This window comes from Nelusetta ayraudi, unplaced genomic scaffold (genome assembly GCF_046127955.1).
Source record: "Nelusetta ayraudi isolate G7.1 ecotype Tasmania unplaced genomic scaffold, CSIRO-AGI_Nayr_v1 ptg000008l, whole genome shotgun sequence".
NCBI lineage: Eukaryota > Metazoa > Chordata > Actinopteri > Tetraodontiformes > Monacanthidae > Nelusetta > Nelusetta ayraudi.
In genome coordinates this window covers 4,441,417-4,458,929 of record NW_027466058.1, presented here as the reverse complement: position 1 = coordinate 4,458,929, position 17,513 = coordinate 4,441,417, and the positions used below count along the sequence as shown (strand labels likewise).

Genomic DNA, 17,513 nt, shown 5'->3' with positions numbered 1-17,513 from the left:
CCACTGATGATGAACAGGGTGGGGAGTGCGGCTTTTCTTTATGGCGTTCTAATCTCGCTGACAGCAGAACCGCGAGTGTTATTGCATCCGAAGAGCCGCAGAAAGAAGCGTGGCTTAAGTTCGGCCTCAGAAGCCCATTAGCTCGTTTCTGGCAACGCGACACTTCACAAGAACTGCATAATCAAATGTTTTTTATTATTATTCCTTTTTTGTCCCAAGTACAACTGCCACTCGAATTGCTGCGACTGCACCGCTGCATCACGACATTTGCCAAAATATTAGGCCAAGCTCTGTTAATTGGGACAGTTGAGATTTATAATATAGTGTATGATGATAAAACATGACAAATGATCAGGGGTAATTGCTCTGTAAATTATTTATCAATGCAAACAAGATCAGTGACTGTTTGAAAGAAAAGTGATGCATTAGCAGGCATTTTACAGCCAAGTTTTGCGCTGTTGGGTTAACAGACAAAAAAAGACTTGTTGTGGATTACAACCTGAAGAGGCAAAGAAACAATATTACAGAGCAGTGAGTCAATTTTAACAAGAGGTCATCTCCATCCTTTAACGTGCTAATGGTTATTTGAGTCTCTCTCTCTCTCTGTCTGCCTGTCTCTCTCTCTGTCTCACACACACACACACACACACACACACACACACACACACACACACACACACACGAAAAACGCTGCTGCTGTTCTTCCTTAATCAATATCCGTGTGAATGGCAGGAGGACTTTTTTCAAGTTCATTACCCCCTTTTTTGTCCCGTGGACCTCTGTCTCCATTGATCAAGCCAGTTGATCACCCACTTTGCAGAGGGACCGAATCAGCCGCCCTGCTGCACGGAAACTACGCCTTCGGTCCGGTCTTTATCAGCGTGGCGATGCATACAAGCTGGTGTTATGTTACTGAGGAAATGGGGCATTTGCCGGTCATGGTTAAACAGGATATACAGGGAGCTGTGACATCATTGTTGTGTGGCGGTCACTGTGGCTGGTAGAAGCCGAGTGTGCTGACTTCAGAGGAAAAGTCCGGCCACGCTGATTTAGGAAGGTGCATTGCCAAATGTCTTTGTTGTGTCTATTACAACCTCTCCTCTTCTACGGCTCTCTGCACCACCCCGTGTGATCGGCACGCGTACGTTCACAGACATGGAAATGGAGCTTGTCTAAACTTGAACACGTCTATTACGGTGATGGGTTTGTGCCAAAAGCGAAGCAGTGGAGTGCCCAGATTTGACATGGTCCCTGGTGGAGCAACATATAGCACACACTGACGACTACAAGCTAAAAATGTAGGAAATATTCTCAGCTCTCCAAATCATTTATAAGGAATGGAATGTACTTTAAGACATTAGATCTGAACAAATAAATGTTTCCCACAGAAATACTTATTATTGATTGTGGGTCCGATTTTATATTCAGTTATATAAATAATTTTTTGTCAAATATTATTACTTTATTTTAATATTTTAAATGAAAATGTAAGCAATGTTTTTGCCAGTTTCCCTCTCTCTCTTGTCCACACGGCTCAGCTCTGTAAATGAATGTGATCACAGAGGCAGCATGTGAAGTGAGCTCCTGTTACAGTGCACTTAGATAGAGCCTGGACATGCTACGGCACCTTGAAAATTAATTTAGCTGTGTTCAAAGTCTGGCAGACAGCGGGGGACAGATCTGAAGTGCGCCTCATCCTCACACTATGCAGCGTAGCTCACAAATGACAAGCCTGGTTTTGAAAAATAATTAAAGGGACACAATACTGATTAGCAGCCAACTTTGATTCATTATAATGTTGGCAGCATAATATTATTTGTGTCTGTTATCTGCCCATTATAATGTTTTAGAGCTATAAATTACTTGTTCCGCACACTTTTAAAGTCCAACAATTAGAAACAAGGTGGTCAGGACTTTCCTTCCCATGTCCTTTTAACGCTAGCTCGCTAGTACATTTGTTTTATATGTTTTCCCTCTCTTACTATTACTGCTGCTTGAATATAAGACATCAAACAAAGGAGATTAATGATTTTTTGAACACACATTAACAGTGGTGGATACCAGAAACACTGATTTCAAGCTCCATGCTGTCACTGCCTACTGTTGGTTCATTAATCCTCTTTTTCCTTATTTATCAAAACATTAACAATTACTAGGCTTGCAAAAGAAGGTTTTGATTCAACATTTTACAATGACTAAAGTCACAGATAAACATGATATTGAGTATTTGTAAAAGGTTAATTAATTTTCCACTAATTTTGCAGAACGGTGAAAAGCAGTTCAGCTGGCAGAATGCAGACATCCTTCAGAACTTTGTGTGTCACTGTTAATAAAATGTTGTTAATGCGACCTCTGCGCAGGAGTCCCTAAGAAGGTGGCTTCACTAAGCTGCTCTTCAATAATGAAATGGGTTTGCACAACCTCAATTACTGAAAGTCATTAATCTTCACATTTCAATATATCGTCTCTTGGTGGGGTTGAGGAAACTGTTAATGTTCTGCCGTCAGCGCCCAGGGTATCTTATGAGTCACACGGGGACATGTGCTTGCTTGGCAGTTGCTCGGAGATGACATCTGCTCTGAAAGGTCACGGCGGCAAAATGGAACGTCCGTCTCGCGCAAACAACATAGCACACACGCGTGAAACAGGCTCTGCCCTTCCTGTGGACTTGCAAAATGTCACCGTCTCGTGTTTTCCCCCTTCGCATTCTTCCGCATCCTGCCCACCACGTGAAGCTTGCGCCGCCCTCGCTAGAACCTGCGGTTGAGGACGGGGGCGCTCGGTTTGAGTCGACGAGCCGCGGACTCGCTGATCGGCCTGGTGCCCAGCTTGCGCTGTAATTACCCAGATTGTCGCAGCGCCGTGGGAGACGCAGGAACACACAAGGGACTCACCATGGAGAAGGCAAACAGAGATGCACACCTCTGCTCAACCATGGACTCTAAGCCCTGGAGTCTTGTTTTATTTGCAATGATTAGCCACTCCACTCCTACTCCTTATCACCAACGTTGACTCCTTTGTTGTTTTTGCTGGTGTGCACGTAAAGCTTTTTTTGTTTTTGTTTTTTCAAATTCTAACCCTAATACGAGCCCCGTTTCCTTCAGCTACTCCGCCAGCAGTTTATAATAAATCTGGGTTCTGAGCTTTGAGCCTCTTTTGATTAAACCCTTTATCGGCACAAGTGGATCAATGGCTGGAGATCTGCACGCCGTAGCCCTTCCCGTTCCAGACAGCTGAGCAGGGGGGGTCGTGAAAAGACGAAGGGGATGGGAGGGGTCCTCGATGTGGTTTAGAGGTGGTGGATGGGGTGAAGGCTGCATGTTGCCTTGTCAGCACTTTGCAGTCTCTTTCAGGCAGGTCGTTCTGACTGCCTTTTTCTGTTTTAACCGCTCCATCCTCTCAGTCTGGTCTGATGAATATGCCCAAATTTTCATGTCACACTTCTAAATTCATGTCAGATGTGGCGTCATATCTGTGGTTGCAATGTTGTGTCCTATTTAGTGTTTTCCAGTCGAACTACACTGCCATTACGCTCTTGCACGGTCTACGCTATTTAAAAAACGATACCAATAGAGAGTAAATAGGTGTCCATGTAAATAATTTGGCCACTGAATTGCATTCTGTGTATTAATTCAGATGGCCATGCCTCCTAAAATAGTTTAATGGTGGATAACCATCCTTTTTTAATTTCTGTGGAATAAACAGCTGGATAATATAGAGACATTTTAATCAAGACTTCTGATTGCTTAACTATAAGTGTTAGACAACTTTCTGCCCATTGCATGTGGTATCAGTCCCGGCACAGCTGGGGCCTATTTATGTTTTTCGATTCAAAGTACGTTTAACAGCTTGATGCTACTGCATGAGCACTCACTCATACTGCGTGAGTGATTTTATTTTTCTTTTGTTCTGATTATTGATAACCCAGCTAAGCTTCTCTATCTGTTATGTTTATTATTTTGCCACATTCAATAAACAGTGTGCTATGACAATGCCTTTAGAATATAACTATCACTGCTCATCATTGCCCCTCAAAAATTAGACCAAAGCCAGTGCATAGCTGGATGAGTTGACTGACAAAATGCCTTCAATGATACAAGTGAGGTGTTACTGTCATAGACGAGCCCTTTGCAAATCATTTCATGGTTTCTTCATAGAACAACCATTTTTATTCCGCTACTGCTAATTTTATGATAAACACAATATACTCAGAAAACCAACCTGGCATTGGGAACTCTGATATCTGTTGCATATTATCCTAAAGTTGACGAGAGACACAATGCCATATCAATCAGTGGTATTATACTGTAAAGAAGACTATTTGCCCTCTTTAAACCACATCTTACAAAGGATTCCTTTGTCTTCCTTTATGTAATGGCCATTGAGGACTTAAGGGGACAATGTGTAAGAGATAAAATCTTGTTTCTGAAGAGGGGCACCTCTGCCAAGCTGGAGAGAAAGTGAATAGTTCCAAAATGGCTTAGCTTCATTGATACTATTGATGTGGTGATTCAAGACTTTGAAATTACTTTTCCGCCCAGGTCGGGGTACAACTCATTGCATTGTTGGTGGTCAGTATCCTATAATAGGAACCTATGTCTGTAATTGTTCTTGGTCAATGGGTTCTTCATGCTGTGTTTAGAAGCTCTTCTCTATGGTGCAACTGCACTGGGTTATTAATAAACATGGCATTCATGCCGACTAATGTTAATTAGCGCTATCAGTATGATCAAGTTTTCCCTTGAGCTCTGGCTGCATCACAGTGACTGTTAGCTTATAGCGATTTCATTGCCCACAAGGCTACAGTGGACTGTAGCGAGGTTGTACTGATCAAAGCCTTTAGAATGAATACCCTGTGAAAGATATGAGAGATGACTCTTTATGGATGCAATGAAGAAGCCATCAACCTCAGTTGTGCTTGTGGTTTCTCATACTCACTCATCGCACAGTGGTTAGATAGCTATGGACCGTAGAGTCCCACGACCTTATGTCAAAAAGGTTTACCGTTGACCTTGTTGCCTGAAGAAGGTTTGTGCTTACCCTGCAGGCTCGGCAGCATGCAAATATGAAATCTATCCCCCTCTTATCAGTCAGGTTGGTGGATAATCTGAACTGTTTATGGGCAGATGCTTGTTCACGCACTTTGATTTGAAATTAAGCTGCAAGGAAGGATCAGGCAGCACAGAGATGGGAGGATACTAGACATTTCCCTCCTCACTATGTTGTTACTCATCTTTCGCCAGCTAGCTAGTCATACACCAGGCTATAAATAGGATTGGGGAGATGCTTGGAAGGGAGACTTTGTTGAAGGTTGCATTTCCATGGAGACAGCCTTCGACGGGCTTGGGTTGCGCATTTAGAGATGTGAGTAACCAAATTCTGGGTGAGTTTAGCCTCAAATGTTTATTTCCATTTCTCCTGTCATTGGACAGGACAGTGTTGCCATGGCTGTTCAGTAAAGCCAAATTGAACGAGATGGTATTTCCCTGAATATCTGACTCAACTCAACAAATTCTCCACCGATGGCAGGCAACATCATGTATCATGTGATAAGCGCCTGCACATTGGGTTTCTATCACCACTTTCACTTAGCTAATGCCACACAGGTCAATATGCAGAACCCTCCCCCTCCCCATGAATGTAGAATATTTTGTGATGACAGACTCATAAATCCTGATTGAAATCTTCATTTTGTAGTCTTACCTCTTAGGGTAGGAGAGGCTTAGATAACTCACTGGAATATCACACCAGCATGCAAATGTGTCTGCCTCAGTATAATTGCTCCATTGCACTGCTCTTAATGTGTTTTACCAATGCTACTGGCCTGGCATTTGTTTTTTATTAGATTACACAAATGCTTCCTTGTTGCGTTAATGTGAGAGAAAGATAACTGTCGTCTCCAGGGCTTTAAACTTAAGGCAAGTGCAGCTGTGCAACATTTCACAGAAAAAGCAGCGCATATGGTGAAAATGAATGCCTGATACTTATCTCAGTGACTATGTTTTTGTCTTGTACTTTGAGTATTGTCTCGGCCATCTGCCCTGCTAATGCCCCACAACCTCTCAGTTGTTTGTAGGGATAAGTTGGTTATCCTCCGTTCAGAGAAAAGACACCTAAATCTTCACAAAGCCACTGAGTGGAGATCAGATCTATGTTTGTCATTCAGACGGCCTCTTCTCAATGTCGGTGTTTTCCAAGGCAAATTAGTTGAGCGATGAAAAGGACAGTGGGAGTGCGGATCAGCTGTGCTTTCAACTCACACAGACGTAACCCTTGTTTCCCATGGCCTGAGGTGGAATCTCGAGTAAATTTCAGCCAGGACATGAACTATATTAGATTAAAAGGAAATAGTGGAGGTAACAAGAGGTGAGTAGACAGAAAGTTGTGGTTAGGGCAAAGAGAAAGGAGATTAAAGCATCCCAGGTGAGGGGCTTTTCTTGTTTGGAGCCGTGGGCAACATTTCTGAGACGGTGCACTGCTCGTCTATTAAATCCGGGCTTTTTACACGGCCATTAGGAAGATATATATAAAAAAAAAAAATACTCCACAGCAAGTGCCTACGTTTAATTGAGGTGTGTAGAGAAGTAAACAGGTTACTGGCACTCGTCATAGGTTATGCTGTTGCTGTTGCCTGGGTTACACGCTGAAAATGTCCTTTTTCCAACGGCGAATCGAAGGTTATCGATGTCACTGTCTCTCCGGAGCGTTCAACATTTCTCTGTGCAGAAAGCCTTCTTAACAGAGCAGCTGCTGGGCTAGTGCAACCCTCTTCACTTGCTTCAATTCAGTTGCCTCTTTTGAATAAATGTAATGCTTCAATGCACCGAGAGTTTTCACTCTGCACTTAAATAATTCAATTGCCTACAAGGCTTTCCTTCAGTTATTCTTTTTCTGATGCCAAATTGAAAATAACACATTTTGTTAAATTTAATAGAAGTTAAATTCCCCACTACTCAATTTTAATGTTTTAGTTATAGATGTTTTTAAATCTTATTGTTTTCTTATTTTTTTTGTTCTTTATAGTACTTTTACACATGAGTTTGTTTGCGTTTTTAATCATTTTATTGAAAAGCACTTGTGAATCTGTCGGTTATTGAAAAGATCGCTAGAAATAAAGTAGATTAAAAAATTTTGTTTACAGCCCAAAGGGAATAAATATGTATACTGTACATACATAATACATACATAACATAATGGAAAAAAAAACTGCCACACATTGTCCTCTGAAGACACTACACCAAAATGCATTTTACTTGTTTCAGGTGGCGAGTGAATGTCAGATTCAGTTTGAGTTTTATCTCAGGTCAGGTCGAAACAGTGGTATTGTCACGGTGGTGTGTGTGTGGCAAGGATCCAAATGAAGACAAGTCCAGGTGTGGAGAACAGAAAAAAGTTTTCATTCCAGATAATGAACAAAACATAACTTAAGGTGTCCTTTAAAACAAAAAACAAAAAAGGAGGCTCATAATAATGTTTTTTTTTTTTTTTTTTTTAAAAAGCAAACAAAACTGAAAGTGACTTTCTGACCTGGTCAGAAAGTCAAACAACCATGACAAAACAGACAAGGCGGACGAGAAGAACCAACCATGGTGAAACTGAGCAGAAGCAACAACTAAACTCAGACAAAAGGAAACAAGGACTATTTATACAAGGAGGGAAAACTGGTACAGGAAGCTAAAGGGCATTCAAAACAAAACGGGAAACAGGAAAAGAGACAAACTGAAATTCCCTGGTCCAAATAATAGTTCCACATGTTGGCAGAGCTGTTAACTGACCTAAAATAAAAAAAATCTGAAAACAAGAGTGTAAGAGTGTCAGTCACTTTGTTGTCTGACTGCCAAGGTATGCACCACAAACACGGTGGCGAAAGCTGTTGCTTCAAAAGTTCAGCTTCTCTCATTCAGTGCAAAGTGTTGTACTTGCATAATATGTAACACTCAAGGGCTCTTAAGCGTGCCTGCAATATTGCCAGTCAGCACAGTTAGTGCCTGACGTGGAGGTATACTATAAATACATCAAGTGAGCTAAGATGCAGCTCATATGTACAGGAGGGCCTGTTGTGTAGGTAAGAGGGCAAGCCCTTCAGTCAAGAGGTTTGAGGGATGTCAATCCTCCTATTTTGCTAAACCAGCAAGCTCAGTTACATAATATATGAAGGTGATAAAACTAGACAGATTCAATTCAAAAAATGTATTGAGGGGTGTTTCTGGCTTTGATTTTCCCATAGAAGATAATCCATTTTATTTTGAAACAACCTATAGAATATTTGGAACATTCATTATACTTGTATGTTATGCTAAAATAATACACTAACTGCACAGTCATGCTATCGCGCTTTACCCTACTCACCACCCTCACTCCTACTTAAGAAATCTTATTACGCAAAATATTTGTGATTTTGAAACCCCAACTCTTTCAGAGTGCCGTATACTTTGAGACCGGCCCACTTCTGGTGCATACGGAAACAGGAACAACAATCCCAGGTTACTGTTGTAATTTTATTTTTTTAAGTTCTCCATTACGTCCTGTAACCATTTCCCTAGAACCGTTTGGTGCAATGAAAACAAATCCTCAGTTCCTCTAAATTTCCCAGAAACAAAGAAAGCAAAACCGAGTGCTCGCGAAAGTATTTAAACCAGCTAACCAGTTCCGTATCCTCAGTTTCACCAGAGGAATGACAGGTCCATTAAAATTTGATTGATGCGGTTGCGTCTGGGTTTCGCCCGAGCTGCTGGTCTCCATATAAAGAAGGGTCAGTCACTGGAGAATATGCTGAGCGCTGTGTAGTCAACATGGGCCGTGCGGTCGCTCTGCGTACTCCTGCAGCAGAGGCAGCAGCGGTAACGATGGAGCATTTCTGCCTCACCGAGCAGAATCTGGGCCATCCCACTTCCATTCCAGGCCCGTGTAAACATTTGATGACGGTATTGACTGCCGCTCTGATAAGATTTCCAACATGCCCGTTTCTGTTTTAATGTTATGACTTCGCGTGACAGCCCATGTGGCGGTTTTCGTGCTTTGGTGGGCGGTTCTTCTTTCTGTGGTTGCTACGAGCGAGCGAGCGAGCGAGCGCTTTTGTTATGACTGCGCACAGACAAGACACTCGAGCTCGGACAGAATTTTCCTCCTGTTTGATGCCGGCGACGGCGTTCGCTCCCCCTCTGCCTCCCCCACTCCTGCCTCACGCCCACGCTCCCCACTCTCTCCTCCTGCTGATCATCAGCTTCATCATCACGTGCCGGGTGACGCGCGCGCATCTTTCGTACGACTTACAGCAAACAGCGAACGCCTCTTACTCTGCTGTCTCCTGCTGCCGCTGCACTGTGCTTCGATATACTGTATCTTTATATCCTCTGTGCACATGTCCTTATATCCGGGGTATTCTGGTTTACAGGACTCTAAATCCTCTTTTTTGTAAAGCCAGTGGAAGCAGCGAGGAAGTGTGATAAAGGAAACAGTGTTTGTCCTGACATTTTCGGGCCCCCTCAGCTTTTCCGACAGCACTGGCACTGCTTCTTTTTTTTTTTTCCGTGCCCTCCCTGCCCTTTGAGACTGTATTCGGATAACACTTGAGGCTGTAAATGAGGAAAAGTATTTTTACGGTAGATGCAGCAGGGCTATTCTATCCTCGCCCGTGTTTCCCTTCCCTTCGTCTGCCACGTCGGCCCTACGTGTGTCCCCGAGACACCTGGGGACGATGCTACTTTGTTGCCACGTTCCATTATGAATGAAGGCGGTCCTCAGCCCGCCCATTCACCCTTACCGCAGTGTGGGAGACTCTGAGCTCTCGGCTCGGCCCCGCCTCCTCAGCGGATGGAGCTGCTCTCTTGCGTCGGCATCGCGCGGCGAACCCCGGCCTACGTCTGTGTTGCCTCGGCTGATAAATGGAGGAAGACACTGATTATGTGGCGCTCGACGCCTCTTGCCGCAAACCTGCGGCGCGGTTGATTTGTTCCATTAGTCCCGCGGTAAACAACTCGCGTGCACATCCGAGCGCACGTTCACAAATGTCCTTGAGTGACCGGCTATATGATGTTGTTCGTTTTCTCGCGTCGCCTCCGGTAATGCACGTGTTCCCCCGAGTGGCTTGTCTTCATGTGGCTGCTTATCATCAAGGGCCATTGAGGGAAACCCAGCCCACCCCCTCCTCCTGCCTCCTCCCTGCAACGCCGCTTGCCGAGGGATCAATTTTCCCTTCAGCCATCCTGAGGCTCTCATTGGTCAGTGGTCACCAGGCATCCCCCCCCATCCCATACCCATGACTGCACAGGGCCTGGGTAACCGGTTGTGCTTAATGTGCTGGCAATTTCATTTAACTCTCCTCTCCCTTATCTCACTCGCTTCATCTCTCCTACTCGGCGGCCAGTGATTGCCTGCAGCCTCTCCACTTTCCCACCTTCCCTCCAGCCTCCCCAGGCTCCGTCCGCCTCTGTCCTCCGATGCCGATTGCGGAGAAGGTGAACGAGCGAGTCGGCGAGAGAGAGAGACCGATGGGGCGAGATAAGGATCGGGGGAACACCTCGATCAGAGCGCGAGCGAGCGGCCTCGCTCGTGCCGCAAACATTTTGTCACGCCGCTGCAGAGTTTTGATAAGAGTAGTGGGGGTCTGCCTGCAGATGAGTGAGCAGCGGAGCGAACGCGCAAAGACGGAGGCGAACGGACTCCACGCGTCTTTCTCTGTACACTCTCCACATGCAATATTTAAAAGCTGGAGGCTTTTGAGCGCGAGAGGACAAGAGGGTATGGCGAGGATAAAAAATGGCCGACGCAAAGAAGGAGTTCAAAGAAAAAAACTTCCACTTGTGTATCAGGTGTCTGCCGTTCACCATCTGCTAAATGGGTGAACTCAATTAAGCGGCGAACAAATAGCATTCTTTACTCATTTGTCTCATTAATTATCTCTCAGCCGCTCCTGTTTCCACCCGACTGACGTGTGATCTGCCGCTTGAACGCGCCGCGTTGCGTGCACACTCAGACACACGCTTGCATATGCACCACACTCACACACCTGCCGCCTTTTTTATGTCAAGCCTGTAATGGAGACGGCTTGTGAAACAAAATCCTCAGTTTACTCTGCACCGCAGTTGGAGCCGTCAGTGGATTGCTGTATTCTTGGTTTGCATCCATTGTATTTTGCATCGCTTCTCGGTTTGCAGCGCATTTGATGATTAACTATGAGTTTTTATGTCTTGTAGCACGTTTTTTTTAGTTTGCACCAAGGACTCTTTTTGTATCTTATTTAGACTTGTGTTTGTGAATTGGCATCGATTCCATACCTGCAGCTGTTTTTGCCAACTAAGACGCAACTACACAGTTGTATTGTGTTTGGTCCTTGTTGGCCACCGTAAAAAACCTGATGCGTATATGTGAATAAATGTATCTCTGTTACTTTTGGGTTTTCCAATTCCCATGTGTTTTAAAAGTAGCCGTCCATAGTAGCCTCGTATTTTGAATGTGTCCCCCAGACTTTGGATTCGGTGCTCCTGTTGCGGGATTTCCCCCTGCAGCGCCCCAGTCAGACTTATCAAGGATAACCAAGTCATTACCAATTCCATCCACATAGGGCATTATAATCAAAATGAAATGCTGCAGACTAATTGGCTCTCGGGCGTAGGAAGATGCTGAGAACATGCAATCCGACGCTGACTCGCGCGTGCACACGGACACCATCTGACAAGGCCCATAGCGTCCCACTGTCTTTGTCAGGCCGGTCCCGCTTAACTTAGCATCTGTGACATCTGAGATTAGCGGTTAGTCAAGTCTGCGCTGTGACATCGCCTGCATCAGGAGACATGAGAGTCCTCAGGCCGCCCGCTTGACGAGCTGCTTCCCTGTAATTAGAGTCGCTGATGATTACGTCCGCTCAGGCATGGAATCTGCAGAGGTGACAAAACACCCACGTCTGGCCTCGTCTCCGCAGCTCATGTAAACACTTTTGCATTTGTTCCAACGGTTTAGCTGGCTCTCAGGTGTCAAACACCTCTGGCTGACAACCCGCAGAGCACGGCCAATGAAGAGTGGAGGTAGTGGGAGTCACTGATGATGGCTACAGATGGCTAAGCCGTGAAATTTAATTTTGTTTTGATGATTCTGTGTGTGTGTGTGTGTGTGTGTGTGTGTGTGTGTGTGTGTGTGTGTGTGTGTGTGTGTGTGTGTGTGTGTGTGTGTGTGTGTGTGTGTCAGAGAGAGAGCAAGAGATGTGTGGAGGTTGGTCTTGGAGCTGCAGCGAGCTAATAACACACTGTGCAATAAGTCAATGAGCAAATCAATACATGGAGGCCAGAGGTTCTGCTTGTTTTCTCACTATGATGAGGAGTATGAAGCGGGTTTCTGCCCGTGTAGGTTCTGAAGGCTTCACACGTCACGGTGCTGAATGAATAAATAGAATATAGTAAAGACAGTCTATTATTCCCCTTATTTGAATTAGTTTTTATTTTTATTTTATTTTGGGCACTCACTCAAGTCCCAAAATAAACTGATAATCCAAAATGATAAAAAAAAAAAAAAAAACCCTGGAAAACAGCATATTAGTCTTCTGTTTACAGCATCCTACAAATGTTGTTAATAACTTATGAAAAGGCATCCAGTTTGTGCATCTAGTTTCTGCCCTTTGTGATACCATAGAGGGTGCAGGGTTAAGGCTATGAAATTAATTCTAATGCAAAATTAATTATTTGATTCAATATCTGGTTTCCTACAAGACCAGAAAAGCAAGATACTCAAGACAGAATTGTTACATGTCACAGCCGATTCAAGTCTTGTATGGTTTTGCTGCATTTCATGTATGCGCATTCCAGACTGCACTGCGCTGCATGCTCCTCCATTCGTCAGCACCCTCCGGCTGTGTTTTCGGTCTTGTTCACCTCCAGTTTTGAATCACAGGCTCAACTGCACTAATTAGATTCTCTTATGATAGTGTTATGATATAACAAAATGCAAGTACAGGGTCACAAGCCTGAAGGTTTGTTCTTTTATGTAAGGGCTAGAAACAGAGAGATTTTTTTCTGGCTCAAACAATTAAATGCCTAAATAATCTGTCATGGCAATTTAATGTTTATTAAAAAGTTGCAAGAAATAAAATCACTAGTTATTTAATACCATCTGTTTTATTCAATTAATTTAAGCTCAACATCATTATTTTTCTTAATGGTTCATTAAACAAAAAAACATTGTGAAATCAATCTCCTATAATGACCATTAAATAAAGTCAGTACACGGAACGTATATATAAATTAGTTTTCATCCTTCACTTTGGCTCCGTTAACACCAGCTTTAATAGTTGCTTTTTTTTGACTGAGTCCCTTTTCAAGTTATTTTGAGCTGCATGAGTCTGACCTGCGCAAGCTGTAAATGATTTAAAAAGTGCTTTTCTGCTGTCTTGGTAACCTTAGCGGAAGTTTTGCCTGCTTTCTGCTTTCTTGGCACAAAGTAACTCACCTCACCTGCTTGTTTGTTTCATTTTGTTTAGCCTTCAGACAAAAGGCATTGTCAGGGGGGACTTAACCACCTGGTGCCTTTTTTTTCTATCAGGAGAATAAAGCCAACCTGTGTGTAGTGCGTGCATACATTCTGTGAGATCCCGCTCGCTGCGAGGCGGGCGGGTATCAAGAGGGAGCAGCTGTTGTCCTCGGTGGCAATCTAATCAACAGAAATAGACGGGGCCTCCCCTCCCTGCCTGGTGTGCACAGAGGTCACAGCAACTCCTTCTCACTTTCCATTTTCAGAGGAGCCGTTTGCCACATTTCTTAAATGACACTGTCGCCTCGGGGGATTCCGTCATCTGCTTGAGATGCACAAATTTGTACGTCCGCTTCTTGCTTTGAGACTTTGTTGCTTTTGAGGAAAACATCCAGAAATGATGAGGGTAAAAAAAAGACTGCGTGTAGGAATGGACGGTGATACACCACTTGATTTAATAATCCAAAGGAATGACACATTAGATTGACATATATATTGGACAAGACTGATGCTGGTGAAGGCACACGTTGTCCACACACAATGAAGAAGAAGTAATTGTCTGATTCCCTCCAACTGACTTACAATTTTATTGCAAAACAAATCAATTACATTATGCCATATTATGTGTTGTCAACATAAATGACATATAAATGAGTAAGATATCAGTCAGGTTGATGGGTTCAATTCCCACCAACTTCTCTGTGAGCAGTTTGCATGTTCTCCTTTTGTCTGCGTGGGTTCATTAGACTAATTGGCGACTCTGAATTGTCCAGGTGTGAGGTTGAATGGTTGTCGCTGTAAGTGGCCCTGGTATAAACTTGTGACTTGTCCACGATGTGACCCTGCCTTCACCTCCAGACAGCTGGGATTTGCTCCGGCACCCCAGCACCGCTGCCCAATGGATGGATGCAAATCAATCTTTCTATGTAATCTTGACAGCTTAGATTGATACCGGATAAAAACCACAAACTTTTTTCTTTCTGCTATATTGTTGCAACAAATGATGACAAACTGGCACAGACAAGTTTGTGGCGCGGCTTTACTTTGACAATGAAATATAGCAACCATCATCACAGCTCCAAACCTTTCGTCTGTAATGGTTATTGACACATGCAAGTCATGTAATAATATTGGGAATTTGCACTCAAAAGGAATCAATGAAAAGAACTAAAAGTCTTGCCTAAGAAGGACCTTGTTTCCCATAAGACAATTTGGCCTTTTTGCAGTTGCGCAGCAATGTTTGTTCGCACATGGAACTCAGTCATCACTGCCCTTGCAGCGAGTTGCTTGGAATTTGTGCAAGCCTGAAAATACATTTTAGTTTGTAACTCTTGCTGTGTGGTGGTTTGATCAAAGTAAGTTGACTTTTGCATGTGTGTGGAATTGGTAAATTTTTGATTAAAGCATTGAGTATTGAACAGCAGCCCCTCCCATCTTGAGCTTGTATGCGTTGCTTATCACAGATAAGAAAGAGGCAATAAACCCACTGCAACATGGTATCTAAGTACGAAGGTCCGCCAATACTATTGCAGAAAACTTTGTCTTGAAAGACTTTGAACCTGTTCGTCTGTTTTTAAGTCCATGTCAAACACCGGTAACAAAAAAATTGATTTTGACATGTGGACTCAATTTAGGGAAACTGCGTGTTTGCAGTCGTGAAGCGGCGTTCATCACTACACCTCTAATTGCTGCTTAAAGTTTTGAGCTCGACTGGCTCTGAACTTCTGCAGGTCTGCAGGCCAAGAAGTAAAACATCTACTGGAAAAAATTGTGAGTGTTGGGGTCAAGTCTATTCATCTGATTACATAGACATGCTATCAAGATGTTACTGCTGAAGAGTGGACATGGTTTTCCCCCAGGTACTCGCATCCGCCTGATCATTTATAAAAAGTGAAATAAAAAGCTATTTTCCGGGCATCAATTTATGACTTTGAGCTGCGACAGCAGGGAGGACATAACTGTTGTCATTAGAGGAATTACAGCAGCAGCCAACCGTCTTACTGTGGGCTGTTTGAGTGATTACTATTGATTAATTAATGCACAGCTTTCATTTACAGCCAGCGTTTAGCCATTAGCTCTATCACGACACGGCTGACGTCCTCCGGCCACATGGGACTTCTCTGTTCAGATTTCACACATTGCTATTCTATCCAATCCCAATTTTGACACTCTGATCTGCTTTAGCAACTGTCAACGTATTTCCTTTCACAGACCAATGGGTTGTCCTGCAGCAAATCTAATGAAGAAGTCAACAATATACACTGTGGGGAAACTTGACTTGAAAATAATGCTTTTTTTGAACTCCACTCTGGTAAATGGGATGTTGTTGCAATTAAAAGAAAAATATTTATTGCTTAAATTGCCCTAACTGTGTACTTTCAACCGTAAAACAGCAGCCTATCATTTCATTACCTTGTGATGGGTCTAAGCTCACAGGCTTGTGTCTGTCGCTGAATAATCAGCATATACACGTGAGAGTGCTATCGATCATTTTGGCTAACTCTCAGCGAAAAAAGCATAGAGGGGTGTTTTGCAAATGGAAAATCATTGCAGCTTTACGAGACAGCGGCGTTGCGGCAGACCTCAAACGTGGTTGCGAAAAGGAAGGCTGTGCCAAGACCAAGACCACTGCCTTCCTGTTTTTTCATGTTTGCATCACCTGGCGCTTTTCAAAACTCCGTGCATGTCCCGTTTTGTTACCTGGGCAGCACAGGTCGCGACTCTGCCAACGAAGGGGGCTCCAGTTTTGAAAAGCTAATCCAGGTGTGTGTCTGACCTTTCCGGGTTGTTATTGCTTACTGTAGAGCACAAAGGGCAAGTTTGTGCGGTGTTAAAAACCTGAGCGGCCTGAATCATGAAAGTGCACGCAGACACACACACACACACACACACACACACGCAGGAGGGCGATGTTAAAAGTATCTCGCTTTACCGTCACCTCTTCCCCCCTCAGCGGGGCAAGGCAGAGAACATCAGTGCCGGAAGGTTGAAGGTATTTTAGTAATTTCAGTGCACTGTGACCTCCCTGACACGTAGACACACAAATACATGCGCAAACCCACACACAGGCCTGAAACATCACAGCAACCACGATTTGTGCTTTTTCCCAAGCATGACAGACGACCAGTAAGAATCCTTGTACGTGACACAAGCAAATATCTCACGGTCTCACCATTTTGCTGTGAGACTTTTGTTTTGTTTTCACCCCGATTTTGAAATGTCACGATCATCGTGTCTTTATTTGTGAGTAAAGTAGAAGTAAATTGATATTTTTGCATATTTAAGGCGAAAAATCTAAATGGTGGGTTTTAGAAAAGTTAGGGAGCAGGAAGAGCAGCCGGTATTGTGATGGCGCACTGGACATCGGCGTGAAAGCCGGTTCAAAGGTCCCGCTGCCACATGTGATTTGTCGCTCGCGGCAGCCGATGTCTCTCCCACGAGACACTTCACCCGCCACCTTTTCCTCTCCTGCTCCTCCCGCTCTCACACAACGCCGGCCCTGACTTGTGCGGTGGCGTTCGAAACCGCGACGGGAGAGAGAAACTCGGCCCCGCGCGTGACGGAAATAGAAGGTGAAGCACAATGACCACTTTCACGCCTCGTTATTTTAAGCCTCTTTTGCTCGCTCGCTCGCTCGCCGCCGCCGCTGTTTCGGGTGCGACGATGACGCCGCTGTGCTATGTTCCGTTTGGGTGGTGATTATTGCCAGGTGCTTTTTTTTTTTTTTTTTTTTCTTCCCGCCATGTGCTGATGTCGATGCCCCCCCAGCTTCATGGTTTAACTCCTGTTTTTTCCCCCTCTGTGTCTCTTCTCCAGCAGGAGGTAGTGTCTGCTTCTTTCACGCATCAGTCTGTCAGGAGAGCGCACGGCCTCCGGTCAGCGGCCCACTCCACGCTCTTCACCCAGCCGCCTACTGCCCTGTCACCACAGGTTAGTCCATCTGCATGCTTTTACTGAGTGTACTGTCTGGTTTAAGACGGCTAAATAAAATAAAACAAAAACAAAACAAAACAGTTTTTGTATCAGGATAGCCACTGGCTGGGTTCCCATCTCGC

The 17,513-nt window shown here is 44.1% G+C and overlaps 1 protein-coding gene across 2 annotated transcripts in view; it reads left to right on the top strand.

Moving 5' to 3' along the window:
- The window catches only part of mcu (mitochondrial calcium uniporter), a 53,070-nt gene that overhangs the window by 7,224 nt on the left and 28,333 nt on the right, over positions 1 to 17,513 (top strand). The window contains exon 2 of one of the 2 annotated variants that reach the window (XM_076018844.1): positions 17,278 to 17,388. In XM_076018844.1, the coding sequence (XP_075874959.1) occupies positions 17,278 to 17,388 (111 nt within the window). Of the gene's footprint in view, positions 1 to 17,274; positions 17,389 to 17,513 lie in introns of both variants that reach the window. The other variant, XM_076018842.1, reaches the window with a different exon arrangement.